The sequence below is a fragment of the Cyanistes caeruleus genome, chromosome 2 (assembly GCF_971803275.1).
Source record: "Cyanistes caeruleus chromosome 2, bCyaCae1.hap1.1, whole genome shotgun sequence".
In the NCBI taxonomy this organism is placed as follows: domain Eukaryota; kingdom Metazoa; phylum Chordata; class Aves; order Passeriformes; family Paridae; genus Cyanistes; species Cyanistes caeruleus.
In genome coordinates this window covers 21,797,036-21,824,847 of record NC_141702.1, presented here as the reverse complement: position 1 = coordinate 21,824,847, position 27,812 = coordinate 21,797,036, and the positions used below count along the sequence as shown (strand labels likewise).

The following is a 27,812-nucleotide window of genomic DNA, read 5'->3' as shown; positions in this document are numbered from 1 at the left end:
TGCTGTATGCCAGGAGAGACTGACATCATGACCTGATTCAAACATATACTGACTTGTGTATTTCATGTGTGCAGAGTTGAAGTACTAAGAACTATTCATGCAGTCAAATACAGACCAAATGAAAAAATATGTTTTCATTACTTTTTTCTTTAGTAAGGTAAATACCTATAAACAGACCACATATTGTATTACTGAACATTATGTAAAATTCAGTATAATTGTAAGGGATTATAAGGGATTACTTTATTATTTTAGAAAGCCACTTTATAACCAATTCTTTATCAATGTAATTTTTAACTTCTTTTCTCTCTCTTTTTTTATTTTTTATTTTTATTTTTTCATTTTTTGCTGTCATGAAGCTGAATCAGGGTCTACTTTAGCTTGCTGGTCTTGTTAACAGTCATTACTGTTTGTCAAATGATGTGTATGTCCCATCCCTGGAAGTGTTCAAGGCAAGGTTGGATGGGGGTCTGAGCAGCCTGGTTTAGTGGAAGGTGTCCCTTCCCATGACAGGGGTTTGGAAACAGATGCTCTTTACTGTCCCATCCAACCCAAACTATTCTATGATTCTGTGATAATATCAGGGACCTGGAGAAGATGAAGAAGGCTATAAATTATGTCCATATCATACATGGCCTATTCTGCAATGTGTCTGCTTCTAGTCTGCTTTATTTATAGAATGAAATTATAGCAACATTCATATTTAAGATTATGATTGATTAAAACTTGAATTTACTTGTTCTTAACTTTGTAAGACACTAGCATTAGTTTTTATGTCTTCTTCAAAAAAATATTTTGCTTGGTGTTCTGTGTCAGTGATGGTTCAGATATTTCTTAAAAGACCATAAGATGAAAGTATGGAAGTTCTATTTTGTGAATTACAGAAAAAAAAAAAAAAGAAAGAAAAAGAAAAATAAAAAAGGACAGCTGAGATTTAACAGGATGCTTACGCTTCTGTTGAGGGTGTGCTATTTGTAAGAAAGCAAAAAGAGCTGTAGAAATTTGACTATTGTTGAAGAACTTGAAGGAATAGTGAGTGTTCCTATCTTTTATACAGAGTAATATGGTAGCTAAATATTTCTTCTGGATGAGCATTTTCCTGATGAGAAGGGCCATGTGGCTATAACCCTACCAGTCCAGGGAGACTCTCAGACTGTCAGTGTGCCACAAGCAGGACCTGTGTATCTGTGTATACATGCTTCCAGAATCCAGGATGTCTTCTCTCAAATGCCACCATGTTATGTGGTATAATGCCACATATATGCCATATGTGATTTGATACAGCATGTGATTCTGTTTGATCTTCCTGAAGGTCTTTAAATCATGGCAGAATCTGTGTGTGATCTGTATGTGAAGTAAATTTGGGGAGAAATGCTGCTTTTGTACTTAATTGAACTACATTTTATGTGCAGTTTCTGGTGCTGGCATCAAAACTGAAAAGTCAGACACTTTGCAGTAACGAACCTGGAATAATGAATAGGCCTTCAACTTGGGATCAGCAAAATGTAGGATAAAATTCTGTTGCAGATTAAAACAAAATTTTAACATCTGTATGTGGGATAAAGTTTTGATTCATTTGTTTAAACATAGCAGTCTAGTGTCATTTTCAGTGTCCTGAGGTGTTTTACCTCTCCTCCATCCACTAGTAGGGACAGGTGCAAACTCCTATGTTATAGGCACTAGGCTTGCAGGATGTCTTGGAGGCCTAAGAATCTCAGGTACCTCCAGACAATGGGAGAAGAAAACAAACCCTGCCTGCCTAAACTTTTGTATTTGATCATGTCAGTACTGTTACTGAAACTTTTGGAGCTATTTTGGCTAGCTGGCAGGTGTCTTTTCTCAAAAGGTACCGAAATTTTGGCATCTTAATCTGGACGTCAGTTAGTTTAAGCATTTGAGGATAGAGATGTTATTCTGTGCTTATTTGTTAGACTGGGGGAGTTGAGGCCAGAAATTTTAGGAAGCCCTATAATTTACTTTTCTCCAGAATTTAAGATCTTGTGATTCCTTCACTGTCAGAAATTCTATGCGAATGTATCCCTTAGCTTTCTACTAATCTATCCAGACAATATTAGTCTTCTACTGCTACTTCCACTAATGTTCAATCAAATAGCAGAGTTCTGTATAATGAAAATACAATCCTGTGCTTAAAAATTCTAAATAGTTTATATTTTAATAGTTTCTCTTTTTTTTAGAAGTCTAATGTTAAGAGTTTTCTTTTACATTTTTAGTTTTTACATTTTATGTTCACAATGGCAGAGAAAGTGTTTCAAATGTACCATTCTACCCTTGAAAATTATGTCCAAACATAATGAGGTGCATGAATGGAGAAAAAAATTCTTTACACAATTTAAGACAAAAGTCCCACTTTTAAGGAGAAAATGGAATAATTCACTGAAAGGAGGAGGGAATATGTACAGATGTGTGCAGGACTTGATATAACATCCCAGGACTTGACAGTGGATGACCAGGGGTCAAAGAGCCTCAGAAAGTAATAGATTCTGAACAGAATTTAGGAGGACTCAAGAAAATCATAAAATACTTCAGAAACTTTGTCTGCCCATATTTTGTCCCTATGTGCAAGAAGGAGCTTTGGAATTTTAGTGATCTAGCATGTTCACAAATACCTTTTTTCTCGAATTTTAAACTGTATTTATAATTTCATCCTTAGATGTGGCTGTAGGTATGTCAATTTCTGTAAACAACAGGAGAAAAAAATATTTGCTACATAGGTTGCTTAATCTTTACTATAAATTTCTTATAAATGTAGGATTCATCATTTTAATATATAACTTTCCAACTCTGGTACAATTATTCCAACTTGTATGTGTGAATGAGGCGTATGTTTTTCAAAAAACTCTGAAATGGAGAGCATATTTCAAAATTTATTTAGTACCTTTTATCAAAATGAATTCTCTTTGAAAATTAATTAAAATTACACATTTGGTCCAGTCCATAGATTTCATTATAGAATCTTTCTAAATCAAAATGTGTTTGATTAGTTCAGAAATTTCTGTAAAATCAATCCTGCAGGGTTACATTTGTAATTATAATTTGAATGTGTCAGAATTAATTTTTGAAATCAAGTTTGATCATATTATCAGAAAGGGTAATTTATCGGTTACAAAAACATCTAATTTGAATATGAAAACATCTAATATGAGTTAATCTGATAGGGTCAGAAGATATCTTTCAGTTCCAGTCCTCTCAAATGCAAATGTGTGTAATAATATCCTGAATGCTGTATAAAGAGCTTGACTCCTATCTAGGAAATTAGAACTTACTGTTATTGCTTTTATTTCATTTGTGAAGTGAAAAGAGAAACATGAGTCATGCTACATTCAAAAGAGATATGGGGAGAAAATAACTATTCTTATATAATAGCAGTAAATAGTTGCTGAAAGGAAATAGTAAGGCCCCAGGAATGATACTGGCAACGACATTTGTCAGCCACTGATTAGCTCATGTACAGATTGTCATGCTGGGGGAGAGTAGGAAGAGAAGATGAGGCTGGGGATGAAGAGATGGTAAGAGAAAATAAAAGAAAAGCTTGGCAAGAGGAGCAGTTAGAATGAAAAACTGAAAGCAAGTTGTCAGGGTCAATATGGCTCATCAGTGCTGGGTTGCCGTGGTCTGGAGGCTGTGACATGGTACCAGTGAGACTGCAGCAGAGTGGCCCTGTTCCTCTAGAAGGCATGAGCAAATGCCCCTCTTTATCCTACCTGTTCTTCCTGTACAAAACTCTTTTGAATTTGTTCTTCTGATTTCTACCACTCATTTTTAAAAGAGCTAAAAATAACTTTAAAGAGCCTTGAAAAACCCTTGGCTGCTCTTCACCATTTGAGTTACTTCCTAGTAGGATTATAAAAGAAAACTGGAGGTAACTACTTTAAGGAAGTTCTCATCTGAATTGTAAGTACTTGGAAAGGCTCAATACCTATGACAGAATCATGATACAAGTACAGCTGATGCCAGCAGTTCCTGCTAAAAATGCTGATTCCAGGTACTGTTGTGCTTACCTCTGTGCTTGAAGTATATAGATGTACATAGTGGAGCTAGAGATCTTTGTACTTTTTGCTGTACTTCAACAATTATTCCAGGACCATGATTTCATGGTTTCATGTTCCATGTCTGCTCTGGGAGAGTGGGCTTGAAAATATCCATTTACAGTTTACACAAGACCTATGACTCTGAGGCCACCAAACTACCTCCTCATAAAATTAGGTGTTCTGTGTTTTTCAGCATGGAATTAGGCTTGGACCTTTTACCTTTTGTTAAAAGTTACTATGCAAAAATGTCCCTCATAGCATACAGTCTTAAAAATGTGAGGTAAATAATAAAATTAAAATACCAAATTCCAGCTCTCTCTTATAAATAAACCAATGACCATATTTCAGAATATAAAACAATAAGTGCATTACTCTAGACTAAAAAGATCCCAGAAATGTAAGGAGAAACTTGGCAGCAACCTTAATCTAATAGTAACTCCAAAGATGAATAAAATAATTAATCTGTGCTCTTTTTAGATAGAGGAATTACAGCTACCTTTACTTTTACAGGGTCCTAAATTAGGTTTTCTTTATTTTTTTTCTATTCTTTTCTCAGAGGGGTTAGTGAAATACTGGAATAGATTGCCTGTGAATGAGAATGTGAAATTTTCATCATTGGAGGTCTTTCAAGAACAAATTAAATCAAGATTGGTCAAGTATAATTTTGGTTTGTGATAGGAGAATAGACTGGATGACAACTCATAACAGCTGGGTTTTTTAATACCCACAACCCTGTTTTCACTTTCTTTTTTATTTCTGTCTGTATCCAAGTCTGAGAATTGTGAATGCTCTCTTTGTTTCCAATTGGACACCATGCACATAAGCCACTGAACATGTTTTTGTTTTGAATCCTGCTTTTAGGGACTTCTCTAACTTCAGTTTTTGGGTATTTAAATGCTTTTCCTAGCACTATGTTCAATGCCAGAAACAGGTCAATTAATGATGAATGTTTGTGGATTAAATTTAGGGATTTTCCAGCACATGAAAATAAACTCAATATCTGACTGTAATGCACCCCCCAGCTTCATTTCTATTCACAATGAAATTGCATACTTGAAGATAAATGGTATGTAAGTATCTTATCGGAATACAGGTGTATAGATATTTTAAAAGACTGTCATAAATCTTAAATTTACTGATTTTAAGAAGAAATAAATGCAAGTATAAACTGGAACACATCTCAATTTCTAGGTAAAAGGCTTTTCCCCTTGCATTGGAAGAAGTATACTTTACTGCTGTGCAAGATAATAGATACTATTAAGGCTGACTTCTATTTTTAACACTCTGAATGCACATCTCCCAGCTGGAACCTGTCAGTCTCATCTAATCATTGACCTAAGAAACATGCTGACAGTTCCTCAAGTCAGAAGATTTTCTCACACCATTCTTAATTGTTTAACAATCATGAAGCTGAGAGCTTCAAAATACTTGGTTGTGGCACAGCAGTGTCATTGTTCCCACTGTCCAAAGAAAATATGCCATTTTAGTTTGGCTCAGCTTACTTTGCTTTAAATTTTAAAGCACTTGCTATTTAGTGAAACTCTTCTTGCTGATATGCTTTGTTTCAACACTGCTGCTCTATAAGCCTTTAGCAGTCTCTATAAATTTGTAGCAACAGGAATATTTTTTTCCAATCCCAAGCTCTGGGAGAAAAGCATACATACAAAAAAGTAAATAGATAAGACTATAACTGGAACAGTGCCAGAATTCCCAAACTGCCTTAATGGTAAGTGGCTAAAGCAGCAGTGAGAAAAGCCTGATTATTTAGCAGTACAAGATTTAGAAACAACTAAGGAAAGAAGGGACACAGTAAGGGCTCAGGAACAAGCTGAGGATGAAAGTGCTGAAGTGTGACAGGTAAGCATAGATTTTGAGGTGCTTTAGCATACTGGACATTGCATCAGGCCTGACATGATTGAGAGGCCCACCTGTGTGTGAATAGGCATTGTACATCTTTTATTCCTTAAAATAACTTGCACATAAGAGCTACTCAGTCTTGAACTTTACAGTGTCTCTAGAAAGGTTATTGCTAAAGGTGAAGAACAAGTGCTGACAGAATTATTAGCTTCTACTGTCAACTAAACAGACATGGATTGGTTTGTTGAGGGGTTTTTTTTGTTTGTTTGCTTTGTTTTCAAATGGCATAATAAAACCTTCTTGCTTCACTAAAGTATTTGAAGTTATTTAATGTTTGGTGTATTTAGTGGGAAATGAAATAAAGTCCATCTGTATATACAGATGGGCACATACATGGGATGGGTGGATAGACTCATATTTTTGAGTTTTGGTTTTATACAATTAAATTTATATGCACTTAACACAGAGATTATTGTTTTGTTATATGAAATGAGATCTGAAAATGCTGACAAGAAGTTAAATCTGAACCAAAATCCTTCAGACACATTGTCACAAGTCAGGGAGAACTGTAATGCATTAGGATGAGTGGAGGCATAGTGCAAGACATTGGGAACATTGAAATCTTTCACAGTAACCATGACTTGAAATGCATTGATACTTTTATGATGTGCTAAAGTAGAGTGTAACTTTCCATCAGTTCAGTATGTAGACAAACTTTTCAAGTATTGCTTGCCTGACAAATGGTTAGAGTTGGTTCTAGTTGTAGGTAAAGGCTTCAGCTGATCTTTAGGGAATATAGCGTATTTAACCAGATATGCCTATGCTGTGTTGAGTACACCAGAGACCTGAGAAACTACCACTCCTGCTGCAGTCACCTTGTGGATAAGGACCTGCCTCCAGAAGATGCAGTATTTGTTTTTATCCTTCTCCACTTTCTCTGACTCGATTCAGAGCAGTTAAAAGTGCTCTCTTAAAAGTGCCCTTCCTTATCACTTCTCTCTACTTTTTCTGACCCAGTACTACTGCTTCTACTGGCAGGAGACTCAACCCCTGCTCACTGATGGAGAAATACTCAGTTTTGATAAGAGGAGAGCAGTTCTGGTTAGGATACAGAAATTGACAAGAAGTTATGTTGCAAAGGTGGCAGATTATTTTGAAACTTTCCTATAGTTCTACTTCTGTTAGCATTATGACAAAATCCAGATAGAAGGAACAGCAGAAATGAACTAATCACTCATAATTTCATAATGGTTATATCTCCTCATTGTAATCATATTCAAAGTACTGTGTTGTATTTAATTTAAATTCATCAAATGTGACAACTTGGAAACGCTGAAAACAAATTTGAGAGTAGTGTTATGGTACCATGATGATGTGTTCTGAAATCAATCAATTACAATGAATTGGGTAAATAGTGATAAAAACTAGATTTATTTTTCAATAAATACTTATCTTCATCAGTGAAACAGATTTCAGACAAACACTGTGATTTCTTGTTTTGAAATTTATTTATTTGTTTGTTTTAAATATGAAAATATTGAATTGCTTCTTACCATTGACTGCATGTAAGGAAAAAATACTTTAATTTGTAAAACTTCACTTTTTATTGGTAAATATTTAAAAATGCAAGCTTCAAAGCTGATGTTTATTCAGTGTATTTTCTGCAGAGCAGTAAACTGCATGCCAAACTCGGAGTAGCTTGTGATTCTTTACACACATACACATTGGTTTATATGAACTTATGAAATAGATTCATTGTAATGATTTGATAGGTAGTCTGCTCTAAATTGCCATTTTGCAGAAAGGAAACATCCTTTCAGATAAGATAATATGACTTTCCCTTCAGAAGAGCTGTGGGAAATTTTTACCAGCTTTAGTAACTTATTAAAGGTCCTAGAGTTAATGTCTGTACATGAATACTACTTTAAATAAACATTGTGTTAAAAGAAATTTAAAAAACAAAATTGTCAAAAGCAAGGGACCTGAGAAGTCAGATGACAGAAGGCAATTTTGACTTGGAGACCTTTCCTAGAAGTGACTGAAATAGACATTTTTATAATTATACTCTGCCCAAAAATTGTGTATTATGAGATAATGTTAAAGGAACTCTGGCTAAATAAATTAATATATGAGCCTAAAAAAACGCCATACATGCTACTCAAACTTCACGAAATTGACAGCAAATTTTGTGATCTTGAAAGAAAAACTGTTCATTTAGAATTAAATACAGAAGAGAAAAAAAAGGTGAAAATAATTCAATTAATAATTTCCTTCATGATGTAGAAAATTGATAAGCCTAGATGCACATTATATTTAGAATTATGAAATAGTCAGATATATAAATTAAGTTTAATATATCTGAATAATGTCCTTAAGTGGAGCACTTACTTGTCTAGTCATATATGTGGTGGTTTTTCTCATCAGACAAAAAACGTTAAATTGAATTCTTTAACAACATAGTTCTAAATGCATAGAACAAACAAACATTAAATATATGAACAAACTGTGATGAAGTAGTGCAGGATTGAAAGAAACCCTAAGAGAATGGAGCAAGCTATTAGACTACTAAACTACAAGAAAGCATTTAAGAGTTTTTCTGTTCACTTCTTCTTGGACCAAATCTCTTTGTAAACTTCTGGTTTTTTTTTCTCTGTAGCAAATAAACCATTGCCCTTAGCCTGTGTTGAAAATTCTCTCTCTGCAGTGATTATATTGAACTAAATAATTATTTATAAAATGTTTGTCTATATTAGATGCACTTCTAAGTTTTTATCATTGCTTTAAATACTGTTACATTTATCAGAATGTCGCAAATATGGTGGAAAAATAATTTCAATTATTATAAATGGGATATGTCTACTAACCTATGTTTCTTATTTCAGTGGTGGGACAGTATTTTAAAGATACATACAATAAAATTGAAGTTATTTATATTTTTCTTTCCTTTCTTTTCAGCTGTATCTTGTGGCATTCCTGAGTCCCCTGGGAATGGTTCAGTTATAGGTAATGAATTCACTTTGGGCAGTAGATTGATATATGAATGTAATGAGGGCTTCAAGCTAGAATCTAGTCAACAAGCAACAGCAGTGTGTCAAGAAGATGGATTGTGGAGCAACAAAGGGAGGCCGCCTGTTTGCAAATGTAAGTGGGCATGTATTTCCCAAGAATAGTTCCCCAGAACTTTCTCAGCACATATACATATGCCCTGAAGTGGCCATTCAGGAATGTGTCATCATTTAGCATGAAGTAAAGTAGAAGAGGCCTATAAATTTTTTTAATGAAAAACCCCTTTGTTTTATCTTCTTCAAAACATCTGAATTTAAATTGTTAGATAATTGTTTCCTGTATATTTTCTTATTATGAATAATATGCCCTTCACCATGGTGAGTTACAATCACCAATTAAAATTTCTTTTTTAATATAGCTTCAAAAGTAATCAAAGCAAAAATTCTTTCTAAGAATATTAGTGTAGATAATTAAGCTGAATAAGAATCCTTCAGTCTTCATTTCTGCCTCCTGTCAGGAGCAAACCAATATAGTGCAAACTCATCTACTACAAGGCATGGCCTCTCATTTGCATTGGGCAGCCACTGCATCTCTCTGTCCTGAATCAAAGCAATAATTAACTGAGCCTGACTTCAACGTGACTTGAAATACTGACTAGGACATAATCTCAAAGTTAATAGTTTCTATAATGCTATGCGTAAAGATTTTTAGAGTTAATTTAGAATCTTGATTTAATCAACAGCATATGTATGTGCCTTCCGGATTCTGAATTTGATAAGTGCTTCAATTTCTCAAACAAGTAAAATTCAACTAATTTTTAAAGAAATAGTAAAATGAGTAAAATTAGTAAAATGAGACAAATGCAAGAATTGTGAACTCATGCATGATTGTGAAAGGGTTTTTATTTATTTGAATTAATTGATAGCAGTCATTAGATAATATATTTGAAAGTTGGTTTGAGACAGTTTCTAGACATCCTTGATAGATGGTCATTTAACCTAATCTTGAGCACCTTCTTGAATAGTCTCTTTCAGCAATTTACTTTTCCCCTTGCAGTTTTCCCTAATATTTATATAATCTGAAGCTGTTTTTCTGGAGGGTAAAGGCCTTGTTTCATTTTGTATCCACAGTGGGCAAACAGAAGTTTCTTTATACTTGTTTTATTCTCTGTTTATTCTCTTTATTAACGTGTTTGAAAACTGTTATTTTTTCAGTGTAGTGAGTTATCCTTGGTGAGCAGTCATATCTCACCCAGCTGTTCACTCCCTTTCCCTTTTCAACCAGATGGGAAAAAAGAGCATGAAAAATCTCATGGGTCAAGATAAGGACAGAGAGAAGATTCAACTTGGAAAAAGTTAATTTAATGTATTGACAGTTAAAATAAGGTCAAATAGTTTCAGAAAATAAAGGTTAAAAAACGTCAAAACAATGCTTTCCTCCCTCTGTTCCCAGGGTCACCTTCATTCTGTTGGTTCTTCTCCTTACTCAAGCCAGTGCTAGGGCATAAGAAATGGGAGTTGTGATCAGCATATTAAAGGCTTCTCTCTGCTTCTCCTTCCTCCTTGCACTTTTCCTCTGCTCCAGCATGTCTCTTCTTCATGAGCTATTGAACTTCAAGATAAACTTGCTCTAGTGTGGATCATCCATCTTCATCCTCCATCTGTGGATCCAGATTCTTCAAGAAATAATATTCACCTGCTCCAGTGTGGGCTGCATATGGATATCTGCTCTGGCATGGTCCTTTCCATTGGACTGCAGCAAAACACCAGCTCTAGTGTCTGGAACCTCTCCCTTATGTGACCTTAGTATTCCCTCTTCTGTTTCTCACTCTTTTTGTTTCTACCCTCTCTGCCTGTGCAGAGTTCTGCCTTTTCCTAAACACAGTTTCCCAGAGATGCTACCATGATGGCTGCAGAGCTCAGCTGTGTTCTACAGTGGATCCTTTGACAGTCCTTCCTGACTGTGCCCCACAGCCTCTCCTCACAAAGGCCACCCTTGGAGCTGCTCACTCACCCCTGCCAACACCTTGACTCCTGAATCCAGTGCACTCAGTCACCTTGTAGAGATAACTATCGTACTGTGATTCATTCTCAGTCTTCTTTCCTACTTTTAGGACCAGTCATTCTCATTATTGTCCTCTGGACAATCTCCAATTGATCTTCACCTTTCCTGAAGGGCAGTGCCTAAAACTGTACACAGCAATTCCACAGAGTACATAAAGAGGATTATTCAAAACCAGCTGTGATCACACAGACATGAGCTGAATTCAGAGCCGTGTACAGAGGGAAGGCAGTGCTCCAGTGAATTGAAGTGAGCTTGATTTTCAGAAAAAAATGACAGTGTACAAAGCACATAACTTGAATGAATAATCAACAAAAATGTCAGCAGATTTATTTTTTTTTTTGAGGGAAGAAGACATAAACTATCTGGGGATTAGATATGCTAAATTAATTACACTATATCTGCAGTGAAGAAACAAACAAGCAAACAAAAGCTTGTATTATTGAAATGGTCAAGCTTAACCAGACAAAGACTACCCTTTAAAACAGAATTTAATTATTAACATTTAGCACAAGTTTGAACATTAAAAATTTTGTTTAGTATTTATAATAAATTAAAAACTTATATACCACTTTCCTTCTTCCTTGTCTTCTCTTTTCCTTTTCTAAAAAATTATTTGAAAAAAAAATCCAATTCTAAATCTAGGAGTGCTAAATTAAAGTGCTAGTGATGTACCTGACAATTCAAAATCAATATTTTCAGAATAGATTGCTATTCAGAGGCAGGCATGCTTTACCCAAGATTTCTTTCTTGCAAAGTGCAGAACCTATTTTATCCAGTATTGTTGCTATAAAGTTAGATGAATTTAGTCTCCGGAAACAGAAACATCTCTAACTTGATGGGAAGCAAACACAGCACAGAAAAGTAAATGGTAAATAAATAAATCTGGTTTTATTCCAATGTGTATTAAAATGAAGGTTGAAATCAGAGCAGTTTGCTTTGCAAAGCACCTCTGATAATATCTTGCCTAAGGCAGATATTTGAAATGCCTTTCTTTTCATTAAAAGTATTTACATCAGATTTGAAGCATGAAAAATATGATTTGTGATGGTCATAGAGCAAGACACAGATTGATCATGGATATTAGGCTATTGAATTTAATTACAGAAAATACAAAACAACAGATATCTACTAAGTAAGCCTAACTGAATGACAAATACCTTCTGCATAGAGATCCCTAGAGCATGATGCAGGGAAAAGACTTCTCTATTGCTCTTCCATAGAATCAGAGAATAGTTTTGTTGGAAGGCAGATTATAAATCATCAACCCTCTCTGCCATGGACAGGAATACCTTCCACTGGACCAGGTTGCTTACAGCCTCATCTAACCTGTCTTTGAACACTTCCAGAAATCGGGCAGTCCCAGCTTCTCTGGGAAACCTGTTCCAGTGCCTTACCACCCTCATACTGAAGAATTTCTAATCTAAACTCACTCTCTTTAAATTTGAAACCATTACTCCTTTTTCTATCACTACATGCTCTTATGAAAAGTCTCTATCTCTCTTGTAGCCCCCTTTAAGCACTGGAAGGCTTCTCTAAGGTCTCCCAGGAGCCTACTTTTCTCCAGGCTGAGTGACACCATCTCCCTCAGCCTGTCATCATCAGAGGTGCTTTTGGCCTTCTCTGGATTCACTCCAACAGGTCCACATCTTTCTTTTGTTGGGGTCCCTAGAGTTGGACACAGTAATCCAGGTGGGGTCTCACAAGAGCAGCGTAGAGGGGTAAAATCACCTCTCTCAACCTACTGGGTCACACTTCTTTCAGTGTAGCCCAGAATACAGTTGGCTAGTGCACGTTGCTGGCTCATGTCAAGCTTCTCGTCAACCAGCACCCAAAGTCCTCCTCCTAAGGGCTGCTCTCAATTTATTCCGTGCCCAGCCTGTACTCGTGCTTCAGATTGCCCTGACTGATGGGTAGGACTTGGCCTTGCTGAACTTCACAAAGTTCACTTTTATCCATTGATTCTTCGAATCTATGTCTCTCTGGCCTTTGCTCTTACTGCTTTCCTTTTCAAAGATGTGGATGCGTTACATAGAATGTTGAGTTAGGCAATGAGAATTCAATGAGAATGGCTCATTGAACCATGAGATGGTTCATTCTTCTAACATTTTAATTGGCTGAGATATTCCCTTTAACTGTATAACTTTATAGCTCTTTTCCACTATTCCTTTAATACATTTATTCAAAGATTTAAATTAGGGTCTTGATTGGTTTATACTAATTCATCTAACATCAAATATTTTAAGGAACAGCTAATTGCACTTTTCCATAATCTTAATATTGCTTAGTTGGTCATTCTCGCAGTCATGATCCTCCAGTTCAGGGCTCTGAGACCACTTTGGTGCATCATCCTTATTGAAGACAATGCAATAAGCACCTCTGCCTTGTCCATGTCCCTGTTTGTGAGGTGACCATCCACATCCTGTTATTAATAATCTTCAATATTATTTTTATATTGACTTTTGCCATTAATATATTTGAAAGAAATATGTAAGTTTATTGTCCATCATATTTTTGGCCAGCTGAGTTTTGACTGGATTAATTTTCTCGCTACAGTGGCAAGCAGGATCTCTGTATTCTTCCATGACACTTTATCTTGCTTCCACAGGGAATGCACCTTCCTTTTTTGCCTGAGATCCCTGTTCAGCCAAGCTCGCCTTTTGCCTCACCTGCTTGACTCACCTGCTTGACTTCTGACATTCCTGTGCCCTTAGGGAGACTGTTTTAAAGGTGACAAGCACTAATGGATCAAAACACCTGCAAAAATATTTTTCATGGGGATTTTACTTACCAGTTCCCTGAGAAGTTTGTAGTGTACTCTCACTCCAGAGCTGAGGTTGTGCTGACACTTTTTCCTCCTGTCAACAGAAATTTTAAACTCAGTAGCTTTATGGTCACTGAGGCCAAGATGGGCACCAGTCTCCACTTTGCTTACAAGATCCTCCATGTTGATAAGCAGGAGATCAAGGAGTGAATCTTTCTGAGCCATCTCCATTTTGATCTGTTCCATAAAGTTATCATCCAGGATTTTAGTAATCTTCTGGGCTGGGTTGTAGCAGCTGTGTGGTTCTCCCAGGTAATTTCTGGCAAATTGAAGTTCCTCATAAGAACAAGAGCAGTTGACTTGGAAACGTGTCCCTTAGTTGCTCAGAGAATAATTCATTGACATCATCTTCCCAGCTGTAGGTCTACAGTAGGCTCCCACAATAACATTCACATGATTTGTTTGGCCCTTGATTCTTATCCAGAAACTCTCAACTGAGCCATTGCTGAGAACTCCTTATACTTTACCCCTTCTACTACATTGGTGCCACCCCCTCACCACCTTTTGCCTTTTCTGCCCTGCCTATCCCTCCTAAAGAGGCTGTAACCATCCAAGAGGGCACTCCAGTCACAGGACTCATCCCACTGGGTTTAGCTTAGACCAATGATATCAGACTGGGTCTGGGGCAAAGCTTTGAGCTCATTTTGCTTTACTTACACTGTGTGCATGTGTAGAAACATTTTAAGTGTGATACTTTGTAGCCAGCACCTTGTGAAGAAGACTGAGAGATTAGTGGTTTTTTCCTCAAATTTTGGCACACCATACCATCACTCATCACTGCCAAGCCTGGTATTTTCCCTTTCCCCCTTCCAAACCACTTTAAAGCTCTTTCAGTGAGCCCCACCAGCTCCTGTGCTAGAGCTCTTTTTCCCCTCTGAGAAAGCTGCATCCTATCAGGTGTCTATAGACCAGGTATTAAGTAGATCATCCCATGGTCAACAAAACCCAAATTTTTCCACCCACACCAGCCTCCAAGCTACATATTGACCTGACAGATCTTCCTGTTTCAGCTGTATTTTTTTTTTTATTGTAATATTATCTCATTAAGAATTCACTGCTTTTGAGTATATTCAGAATTATAAATATAGGGAGATTGTCATGTCATTAAAATAGATAATCATGATTTCAAATTATAATTTTGCTTTCTGACATTTATTTTATGTAAATAAATATTATTCATACATTTTTGTATAAAAATGCCTGGAGAAGTAAGAGAACATCTCCACATCTTTAAGAAATTGAGATAATCCCTTACAAAGTTTAATGTATGTAAATGAGAATTTAAATAGTGCCCAGACCATAATTTCCAAGAGACTGACCATAAGAGGCAAGTTGATGCACTCATTCACAAACCATGTGCACAAAATCATGCACCTTATAATAGTCACTGTTTTGTTTCTTGAAGGATGAGGAATTTAATAAATCAAAATCAGTCCCTGTAAAATTAAAGTTTTTCAAGCAGCAGGTTTAGTTGATTACATCAACACAGCCAGAAGTATATTCTGTTTTGAGGAACATCTTGAATTAGAAATTGTACATTTATGCATTAGAATCTGATAGTTGTTTATAAAGTGTGCTTGCAAATCTGTGTGTATCTATAGATAAAGAATAAATTGCATACTGACCTCAGGATGTAGAGGTAACATCCATGCAGCTTATTTACATATTTTGAAGTAGCTGAGCCTGTCTTGAGATGTCCTATGGTTAAGACTAAAATTTTTGCTATTGGACTAAATAAGAAACTTTCATATTTGAAAGAACCAATAAAACTATTGTTTTGAAGGAGGAGTGATAAAAATGTTAAAGTTGATGGGCATTAAGTTCCTATTTAGAATATGGTTTGTTTTCGGAAAAACTTTCGGAAAAACTATGTTTTTCAGTAAAAGTTGTTGAGTGCTTCCATATGCACATTTTATTTAACCACAAGTACAGAAAAATGTTTCTTTGTTTATAGTTCATAATTTTTCTACAGCTATGAAACATAGTTTAGTATCAACACCAAAATAAATTAAATTAGGAAGTAGGAAGTCCTCTATTTACCTGGGATACCGAACTCCAGTAGTCAAAATATAGTTTTAAAAGCTAAAGTGGAGACCACTTAAGTTTCAAACTGATTGTACACTGGCAATCCTTCCTAAGATATACCAAAGAAATCTAAGAAAATATTCTATAATTTCAACTCAATATAACATTATAATCTTGCATTTGGAAGTTCTTCAAATTATTTCTCATTTATTAATACTTACTCATCTTCATAAATATGCTGTGTTTAGTTCTGATTTTTCTGGATGCCAAAATTTTCCATGGGTAAGATAACTATTGGAAAAGGTAGATGTATAATTATAGAATTAATTTTTACAGGAATTTTGATTCCATCACTTCCCTTTTAGTTCAATGATTTCCTGAACTAGTCCCTTCCATCACACATTCATACTTGTGATAAAAACTCTATACTTCTCAGACAGTGTGATATCTATAGAGAATGTATTTATTTATGTATTTATTTTGCCAGATTGTTAGTCTTTTTCCTGGTGTAATAGTATGAATTTATTGTAGCATAAATGAGAACCAGACTCTTCTTTTTATTTCTTCATTTGGGATTTTTACACACTTCCTCTTAATGTTTTTGTCTTCCACTGAGCAACATATAAAGAAACTAAATTTCTTCTACTTCTTGTTGTGGTTCATGGTTGATTTTCCTTAGAAACTACAGCTTTTTTTAGCTATTTTTGGGGTAGTAGCTTTTTCTAAATAATTCAGTTCATGAATCTCACTTAGTGACATAAACAGTGAGTAATTCATACTGACTTTTTCTTTGCAGGGAAATTGTGAGCAACATGGTAAAAGATAACAAATATAACTATTTAAAATAGTCATAAATATTTTCATAATGCTAGTCTAGAGTCATAGGTACATTAAGATAGAATTCATGTCAATATCATAAATATTGTAAGCATTCTGTGGACTTAAATCGCAGAGCATCAAATTGAAACTGAAAAAAGAACATAAACTATACTTCTTGTCTACTATCAGTAACTGCATTCTCTTACAAAATATGAACTACTAAAAACAACAGAACTGAAATAACTTCAAAAATCTTCCTAAGTATCATCAGGTTTTTTAAAGTTTTCTAAACTGGAATGAATTAATTTTCCTGTACACCCACAATATATGGTTTTATAGTAATTAGCATTTCAATGTGTGCTAGCAGCTTTTATAGCAACCTGTTTTAAGACCTTCAAGCTTTGCAGACATTACATAGCAATATTTGCTTTCCCTTTTACATCCACCATAGTCTGTGATGTATTTTGTCTCTGAAATCTTTGAATAAATCTCATTAGAGAACATAACTGTATGTTGTTGTTCCACTACATCCGCTAAGTGAAAATATACTACAAACTCCAGTTCAATTTGTAATAATCACTGTATGAGAATTATTTTTCTTAGAACTTGTCTTTCCAAAATGACTATGTATTCTAAGTCTTAGATTGTGAAACATCTGGCAGTAAGGCACAACATATACCCATAAAGAAATTTAGGGGCAGAATGCTAATATGTACATGTCCTTTCTTCACAGCTGTAACCTGCCCTAGCATAGAGACTCTTCTGTCAGAACATGTTGTCTGGAGACTGATTTCTGGGTCACTGAATGAGTATGGAGCTCAAGTCATGCTCAGCTGCAGTCCTGGATATTATTTATTGGGTCAAAGACTCATACAGTGCAGGCCTAATGGAACCTGGAGTGTAGGCAATGAAAAGCCAACTTGTAAGGGTAAGGAACATACTTGTTTTTGGGATATCCTATGCTTTTTAATACAAATATTTTCTTTTATAAATAAAGGCTTTAATAAACTATATTGCTCTCACATTTGAATAAGTAAGAAAGTGTGAAATTTTCATTAACTTTATATTAATTTATTCCAACCCCTTGTTGGAGTTGTTAAGTACAATGTTTCATACAAGAGCCTGAAGTAGCATCAAGAAATCAATTTGCATTTATTCTACTGGGTGGTGCAAAAGTATTTGAAAAATACTAGGAGAGAATGTTATTACTTTAGAAGATTCCAGATTAGAAGATGATATTGCTTTGACCTCTTGGATGAAGCATTAAAACTGTACTGTTGAAGAAACATTCATATGAACATTTATAGGGTCTTCATACAAAAATGCCATACATTACATCAATCCTAACTTTGGATGTTTGAAGTGTTAGAGAACTTTGGCAGTCTCAGTGGAATTACAGAGGTTTCAAGGCTTACAGTACCAAAGTCTTAACAAACATTTTTTCTTTTACAATGTTATTTTTTGAAATTATGTTAACTGCAATTGTGTCCCTTTCTGTTTGTGCACATAGACTAAAAAATGTAGTTTTGATGTGCTGCCTAATATGCAGCTACTCTTCAGCTGCTGACAAGTCTTTGAAAAGATAGTTCTTGCCTGCCCTCTACAATTACAGAAATTTTATGTGAGTAAAAAATGAGGTGATCTACATCAGATGCAGTTAACCAAGAGTATTAGACAGAGAAACACAGGGAGTTTCTGATTGAAGAGATATTGGTTAATTTGTAAGAAACGTACATTATTTTTCCCTCTGCTAGAGGACTGATTAGGATTTAATTATAGCAAACTTCATTCCCCAAGAGATATTCAGTAATATTCCCCTTGGAGGTGGATCATTAAGATCCAGAAACACACTGCAGAGTATTTTTGTGGAGTCTACAGTTTAATTTCTCTGTGTCATTCACATGCTAAGGACAAATTTTTTTTTTATATATATAAATATATATATTCTAGTTATTTATTTTTCTGAAGCAGTAGGAAAGTTATTGAAACACTGATGATAAGGAATTTAGAGTATATTTACCAATGTCTAATTGTCCACAATATCTCTAAAGGAATTGCAAAACTTCAAATTAGAGGTCATTCTGGATTAAGGGAAATCTAATTAGTAAGGTTTTTTTAAAAAAAGTATGCTGAACAGATGCCTAAAAATACTGATATAGCTCATTATTCATGTAGTTTATGTATTTTTAAGTGTAATATCTGTAATTAGAGCAAATAAAGCATTTGTAATAGGTTTAGAGCAGTTCATTCTATTGAGTCAATCTCTTCAAATGGAGTTTGATTTATTTTTTAATATAAATGTAATTAATGGCACTAAAACTAGAAATTTTATTGTTAGGCTAATCCACAAATTACAATAATGTGACTTGATCATAGACAAAATGATTCTTACTCATCTCTGGGCATATTATGAACATAAGAAATTGTGATCATAAATTTTCTGATTATGACTTAGTTCAGTAATCAGTAGCTGGTACTTGATTTTATCCAAATTATAACCAATTCCATTTTGTTTTCCATAGCGAATGTTTTAAGATATATAAGAGTGGGGCCTTGGGATTTCAAATAGGAAGTTGTGATCAAGATGTTATTGAAAGTAAACGTATGATTTATACTAATATGTAAATATAGTTGAAGCTCTTGAAGACATTGGTCTGCATCTTAAATTGCAATATTATTGATATACTCTTGTAGAAAAAAAAGAAATTACAGAATGGCTTTGATTAAATTAGTTTGATACATTTTTGAAAGACAGTTTTTCATGTGGTGTGCAATATCTGTGAGTCACAGCTGATGCTACAGAAAGTTTATGTGAAAATTGGTCAAATCTAGTCCAGCAAAACCAGATGATTTATTGTTTTAGCAAGCAGACTATCATATATCATATATACTATATGCTAATGAATGGTAGTGGGAAATAAGGAAAATGTTCATAACAATTCAGAGTACTAAATGTTAAAAAGATTTATAATACCTTTAAACTGACACAACACTGAAAATTACCAGGGAAAGTGTATTTGAGGAGTAGCCATGGATATGTACATATGGAATGTAACCACAACCTTCTCAGGAACTCATGCAATTATCTTGTTTCAGAACTAGAAATATGGATTGGCTGCTGTCAAGATATGCAGGTATCCCAAAGAATTTTTTAATTTAGAACATCTGTTTCTAAATCAAGTATAATTTTGAGCCCATTCTGTGGAATACAACTCTTGTATTTATTCCTATTAGGTTTTTCTTTTGAAGAATATACGTGGTGATGTACTCTCTTCTAGTCAAAAAAATTATGATTAACATTTTCACATTTCAGAATGTTCTGTTCCTTTTATTTTCCCCTAGTTATCTCCTGTGGTGGTCTACCATCTCCACCAAATGGAAATAAGATTGGAACATTAACAGTGTATGGAGCTACAGCAATATTCACTTGTAACACGGGATACACACTGGTTGGTTCTCATGTGAGAGAGTGCTTGGCAAATGGTCTCTGGAGCGGTACTGAAACACAATGCCTAGGTAAAACCCCCACATTTCTGTTCTTTGTTTTATTTTGGTTTTTTCTTAAACAGTATCAAGCACTGGAATTTGGCTCTTATCATGCAACTTTTTTGAATCAAAAATAAAGGTACCTTAAATATGAAAGTATTGTGTACTGAATACGATTTTGTGCTATTCTACAAGCATATATCTTTTAATTAGAAATTAACTTACTTTTTATGTTGTTGAAATGATTTTCAAACCAGTATGATTTTTAAGTAACTCAAATAATCATCCACATTCACAGCACTTTTCTTTGTGGAGCAGTGTGTGGAGCATTTGGAGCTTCAAGATAGTCTTCAATTAGGACTATTCCTGATGCATTCCAATGACAATTGAGCATTCAGCATATTGACCATTTGATCAGGGGAATCAGACAAAAGTCAATCAAAAGTGAAACAAAACCAAGACTCTTTCAAATCACTCTTTCAAACCCTGAGATTTATATAGTTTGGACATTAATTCTCACTCCAACTCTGGCTCTCTTCAGATCCACTCATATTGGTTCACACTCCTAAAACAGATATAAGAAAAAGGTTCTTTTTGTAACATTTGATGTTCAGCAATGGATTTATTCTTGGTTGTGAAGAGGATATTTATTTCTGGAATCTGTTATTTGCCTTGTCTACCCTCATTTTTCAGATTTTTCTCCTTGCCTTATAGCTGGATGTACTCAGTTGCTCTCAGGAAAGGAGGAATTCTGCTTTCCACTTCCAAGCTCAACCTCACATAAAAAACATCTTTCTTCTCTACTGCCTCACTGTGTCATTTTAGCAGAACACATAGTATTCCATGCTTATCTTTATATTCAAGTGTGCATAGGAATGTCGAAGCACCTCTCCTGGGTGGTGGATCTTTTACAGTGGATCTGTTGCAACACTGTGGATCATGTGCAGTCCCTGGTGGAAGGCCTCAGAAATGAGTCTGTGGGCTATGGCCTCCCTGTGCTGGACCCAGACAGAGCTGATTTTTAGCACAGCTGCTGAGTTGGCTTTCCTTGTGGATACATTCTTCTCCCCAGGCTTGTTTACTTCTTAGACTCAAGATAATTGGGGAATAGAGCCACCTTTATCTTATCTCAAGCTTTTGTCAGGTGGCTTAATTTTATGTCCAGATTTCCAGGAATTCACAGAGACTTATTCAGTGTTTGGGGACAGGTTTGGTGGCCACACATCAGCAGTGGCTTCTTTATACAGCTTGCCATAGTGGGCAAAGTCCTACAGTGAACTTAGCAATGCTTGAGCTATTAACAGTTAACACATCAATTTCTCATAGATACTAGGCTGCAGCAGAAAGAAAAATAAAGACAGAATATTATCAGAAAAAAATATATGGCACAGAATCATGTAATTCAGATCAAAATTAAGACTTATAACCTTCCATTATGTATTCCTGATTTACTCCTTCATTTTGCAACAGGAATGTTTGTAGTTCAATTTTTTGGAATATAGTTTTATACTATGTTGTCTCTTAAGACACAAAGTGGTCAAAAGTAATGATGGCTGTCTCACAGAACTAACCTAACTTCTAAATGTCAGTTCATTATTAGTTGCTTCCCAGCAAGATGCAGATTTTACTGGCAAATTTTATGAAAATGAAGAACACTTCTCTGTCTTGATATATTTGTACACTTTATTGTTCAATTTGAAATAAGCTGTATTAAGATATTGTGATGAAGGAAATAAGCATAGGATAGTGTAAGCATAGGACATAGGCATAGGCACAGTACACTAATTGTTACTTCTTTTCATATTTAGAGCAGCAAAGAAGTAAAATAACCTTTTTTTACCTAGGAAAAAATTGCACTGCTGTGCTGCTTAAGGGAATGCTATGATACAGCATTACTTTTTCACGTTTAAGTTAATCAGTTCCACAGTGGAAGTGTATGGAAGGTTTGTATCTAAAGATTAGGTGACTGACACATCAGCCATCTATTGGTGTCAGGTTATCCCTGGACTGAGGCTGACTGACATCTAAATATGTTGTGACTGCAACTGTGAAGATCCAATAACCCAAAACTTTTATGTGTAAGAGTTTTCCACAGCCCTTTCTTCCATTCCAAACATGCAAACGCTATTGCAAAAATAGAGTTATTATCCCTATAGGATTTTCCAGTATGTTACACCACTCATTGCCAGGGTATTTCCTGACACCTGCATGTAATGAATTCAAGCATAAAGATATGTATTAGTATTCATTCATTTTGAATAACCTGAAGTACCATTTTGTAATCTGACCAATAATAACAGTATTTAGTGGTTATGTACTACTTTTCTTTTTTGAAAAGCTATATGTAGGATAATTTGGCTGCCAACATATGCAAACTAAACAATGCACAAGTCTCAATGGATTCTGTTTGAATTATAAATCACTCTTGCCCATGAAAGGCTGGAAAATAGGTTTTTTTCTTCTATTCTTACTATTGAGAAATAACATTTACACTGAATATCCCAGAAGACTAACTGTCTCTGGTAGTCATGAGTTTACATTGAAATAGCATAGAGATGGAGGAGAATTTTCAGTACAGGACTAACATATAGAGGTATATATATGTGTGTGCATGTATATATACGTAGCTTGAATTTAATTTATATTGAGTCATTATTTTCTTCTCCAGTAGTAATTTGGTGGATTTTGTCTAATTCAGTTTTTTACATATCCCTATTGAAACTGATATCAATTACTATTATCTCCTTATAGCTAATAACTTTTTTTTTCCCACCTGACTATCTGCATTCTGAATTTTAAATTATTTTTACAGATCTGTTCCCACTTGTAAAGAAAACAAGTTCTCTTGCAGGAACTATTACAGTAGTAAAAGCATTGCTTGCTTTATGATACTTCCCTATTCTTTTTCTAAAGCTTAGATGGACTTTAGTTCTTATTTGATTGCTTTCATTGTTGAATGAACCCCTATGCTCAGAACTGTTAAATGCATGGGTTAATCAGTACTTAGTCTTTGCTATTTCAAAGTCAGACAGGCTCTATAGTCCTAAAAATATTATACGGCTTTGAGTCTGAAAGTCTAAATTTGAGTTACCCCATGCATGCTGCAGAAAAACAATAAATACCTATGCTACTAAGCCCCTTCCTTCTTACACTCTTTCACATAAGGTCTATTATTACCATGTTCATCAGACACTTAATTTAGATGCAACTGAGAATACAATACAAGGTAAATGGAACTATGTAAGCTCTTCCAAAGAGCAATTCAGGAAAGGTAAATTCTTAAATTTTAAAGCTAGATTATGTGAATACTGCTAGTTGAATTTCCCTAAATTTCAAGGACAAAATGCCCCAAATTTGTTTCAGAGGTGCCCTTAAGTCTTACCTGAAACCTGTGAAAATCAGAAGGCAAACATCCAGGGAGCTCTGAATGAGCTTTTCCATTTCAAAGGAACTATTATGAGTTACAGATGCTTTTTATCTACACTGTACCTACATAAATATAATTCAAGACAGCTATAGATGAAAATAGACCATGTTACCCACTGATATGTGTAGAATTAATTTATGATTTCAGGTTACATGAGTACACTAATTTCTGTATCTTAGGAAAGGGTTTGCCAATTCCTTATTTGTCTCCAAAGAAAGCTAAAATCAAGGACTTAAGTTAATAAGTCTAAGGCTCAATATAAGACTAAGTCTTCAGTTCGTTAGAATTACCTGTATTTTTTTTATTAGTTATGCAAACATAAATATGAATTGTTGGGCAAGTTTTCTTTCAATTTCACTTACTTCCACCATTGATAATATGTCTCTTTCCCTTTGTTCCTTCCAAGAATATTTGCAACTATAAGTCACAAAACCTATGTTTTTTTTGAATGATTTGTGTGTATGGTTGACCATAGGTTCATCTAGGACATAGGGCAAATTGGAAGCATTTAAATTTGCCAAAGTCCATTTACAAAATCTGTGGCACTTAATTATGGACCAGTGTGTTTTCCTGAAAAGATATTTTTCCCTGTGTTTTTTCACCTTTCAGGTGCTAAACTACACATAAACAAGTACAGGACATACTTAAACTCTAAACTTAAATATAATTTACTCCATCCCATCTTTTAATTTTATGATATATATAATGCCTTAAATTTATCAGTATAAAAATATGCTACTGCAGACTGTGGTTGTGTAAAATCTAATCCTAATTGATATCTAATCCTTTACTTGATACTTCATAGATAAATTGAAGTATAATATTATGATATTGGCTTATATTTGAAATTCTTGTTAAAATAAAATAGAATTATTTGTATTTTGCTTTCCAGGTGATGTAGTATAAAACTTCTAGACCAACCTTGATCCAAATGAACAATTTTCTAAATTCTTGAGGGCATATTTTACTAAAAAATTCCCCTTGCAGCCTTCTTAATTTCCTTTAATTTTAGTTGATGAGAAAATTACATATATTTTGTGTCGTTGCAGTTTTCTTTCAGTCCTTGATATGTTGGAATACTTAATGTAAATGAGTCAAAATTCACTGAAAAATCATTAAATACTGTAGGTGGAATGATCTGTAAATGAAATGACACACGTAATAAGTCCAGTTACTTGTTAAATCCCCATTTAAGAGAAAGTGCATGATATTTTTCTTCATGCCAGGTGGCACATTTCATCTATCTCTTGTCTTGAAATTCCCTGTGGTCCTGTGTTTGTCTTCTGTGCAGCTACTGCTTTTCAATTCTTCACTATTAAGATCTAGAAAATGAAAAAAAAAACAAACCCTAATGTATTCCTTTCTATTTCATCTCACTCCGTTGAAAAAAAAAAAAAAGGGAGAAAATATCAGGAACTTATTTCCAGGCACAGGGAAAATAAGAAGCTAATTGGGAACAGTCAGGATGGAAGGATCAAAAGCAAAACTTGATAATTTTACTGCCTTTTCCAGTGACTGTCTCATGAGATGTAGATTTCAGCAGTAGATTGCTTTCAGTCTGTGGTGTAGCAAAACTTTTGAAACAGTGTCCCTCTGTATCCTTGTAGCCAAATTGAGAAGATAGAGACTGGATGGGGGGACTGCAAAATAGATAGAAATTAACTGAGTCAGCAAACTCTAAGGGTATTGTTTCTTGATTTGAAGTGTGACTAAGAGCCAATGATAATAAGGATGAATACAAAGGCCAATACCATCCAGCCTCTGTCGGTCACTTGGATAACAAACCGGGATGCGGCTGCAGCAAGTTTGAGGTGGCATGAAATGATGGGAGAACAACTGATGTGTGGATTGTAGTACTGCTAGACAGAGGGACCTTTAGAATCTGGAGGAACAGGCCAGCTGAAAGCTTATAAAGTTCAGGAAAGACAAATGTAGAATAATGCCATTTTGAGTACTCTTGGAACAGACTGGGTAAAAACAGGTTTTACAGAAAGCACCCAGGTGACTGAGTGGAGAGGCTGGCTGAAAAATAAAAGTGTGGCCTTGCAGTAAAAATATCACAGACTGTAGTGTATGAGCACCAATGTAGTCAGCAGGTCATGGTTATTATTTCCTCTTCAGCACTCATGTGGAAAATTGTGTGTAGTTTTTGTGTCCTCCTCTATACAAGAGAGATATTACAAAATGAAGCAAGTTCAGGGTAAGGACCCATTAAGGGGCCAGGGTCTGGAGTATCTTTTGAAGGAGAGGCTGAGTGAAGCTGGAGGACAGAGAAGGGTAAAAGGGATCATATTACTAATTTGGATGGAGAACAATAAGATAAATTATTCCACGACACCTTTCAAGGAGAAAAATATACTTTCAATGTCCTCAGTTGCCATATTCTCTGTTGTAAGGGGAACAGTAGCTGTATAACTAGTGAAAAGCTTGCATTCATACTTTCTTCTTCAAATTTGCAGAATAATACCACAATATCTTTTTAGAGGCATCAGCAATCCTACAATTAGGATTTTATAATAATCTTGTGTGTATGAAAAACCTAATCAAGTGGTGTAAGTTTTATCCTTCTAGCGTTTTAGAGGAGCCATTAGATGTGAATGAAATATAATGTCTAGCATAATAAAGGGGCTTTATTAGAAAGGAGATTGAATCTCGAAGAAAAGTTACAAGCAAGTTGCTGTTGATGGATACAGGCTGTGTGCAAGAGAAGCAATCATACACACAACCCATTGTAGCTGCAGTCTTGAGCCTTAGGTCCCAGTCCTCACCTCTCAAAATCTGAGGACTTAACACAGTTTCAGATGAAATTACTGCAGTTGTAATTAATCAATGTCACCACAAAAAAAACCCTTTTTTCTGCTCCTTAATCAGTAAAGAGAAATAGTTTTTTGCTCAGCAACTCTGTTTTCAAGCAGAATGAAGAATCCAGAATTAATTAAATCATTACTTGGCTTCCTCACTGCCAAGACTGCTATTATCCCTGAATAATGGATTCTGTAATGTTTTAACAGCAGCTGAAATAAGGAGGAAACAGTTCTGGCAGACATTCCTTCCTGTTCATACCTTCTATCTGGAAAATGCTCATACATTCATATTCATTTCAAAATTATAGTAAGCTTTTCTTTATATTGCTCTGCAACTTGGTCAGTACTAACAAAAATACCCTACTTCTGCTTCTTATACCCTAATTTCCAAATTTTCATTTTGGTGAAGTGCCTTAGTGAGGCTGACTTTTTTGTCACAGAAGTGTAGCCTTTAACTCTCAAACCCTTACTATTACTTCATAATAAATTTCTCATTTCTCCATTTCATTATTTTCTTTTTCAAATAAGTAGAAGAAACATCATCTGTAGGTTTTATACCTGAGAAATTGTTCTGCACAATGCAGAAGTTGACGCTAAATGTATTTCTTATTGAAGGGAAAGTTGAAATTTTGGTTTTTTACTCATAAATTTTGGTGAGTCTTTTCAAAACACGCATTTTTAATGGGTTATGCTTTTATTATAGCTGGTCACTGTGGCTCTCCAGACCCAGTTGTAAATGGTCATATTAGTGGAGATGGTTTCAGTTATCGTGACACTGTAGTCTACCAGTGTAATCCTGGCTTTCGACTTGTTGGTACATCTGTCAGAATTTGCCTACAGGACCACAAGTGGTCTGGACAAACTCCTGTTTGTGTCCGTAAGTACAATTAATTCTTCACTGAATTGTTGCTACTATATTAACAGCAGATTGGATGGTCAAAAGTGTTTGGGCTCAGGTCAGAAATTTATTGAACCTATTGTCAATTACAGGGGTTGTTATGATCCAGTTTCTAATCTACTATGGGCTTCTTAACATTTTCAGTAACTCCTGGTTTCTGTTGTTTCAGAAACAAGATGGCAAAGACACTGAAGGGGTTTGAATAGCAGGCTGCAAATGTCTAACTTAATCTATCACTTTCTCTTTGTCCAGGCATAGTTGTTATGGCAAGTATGGGCTTGCTGAGCCTCTCCCCTATTTTTTCACTAGTAGTGAAATAGTAAAGAATTTCTTTGTATGTTTTCATTGCTTGGAGGACAATGCTGGACTAGTGTACATCTGTGCAGTTCTAATGGTAACTGCCTGTTTCTGCAAATCGCCCTCAAATTGATTTACCAAGGCAAGGGGTGGCATAGAATTATATATTATATATATATTAAATATTATATATTTTCTATAACCTTTAATATTTTCTTAATTAACCTGTTTTTGAAAATCCCATCATTAAATGCTAGAA

General features: G+C 34.9%; 1 protein-coding gene across 4 annotated transcripts in view; it reads left to right on the top strand.

Moving 5' to 3' along the window:
* Positions 1-27,812, top strand: part of CSMD1 (CUB and Sushi multiple domains 1) — a 1,072,055-nt gene that overhangs the window by 992,726 nt on the left and 51,517 nt on the right. For all 4 annotated transcript variants that reach the window (XM_086876027.1, XM_086876026.1, XM_086876028.1 and 1 more), the window contains exons 50-53: positions 8,862-9,047; positions 17,375-17,569; positions 19,984-20,157; positions 27,062-27,235. In XM_086876027.1, coding sequence (XP_086732153.1) covers positions 8,862-9,047; positions 17,375-17,569; positions 19,984-20,157; positions 27,062-27,235 — 729 coding nt within the window. The remainder of the gene's footprint in view (positions 1-8,861; positions 9,048-17,374; positions 17,570-19,983; positions 20,158-27,061; positions 27,236-27,812) is intronic.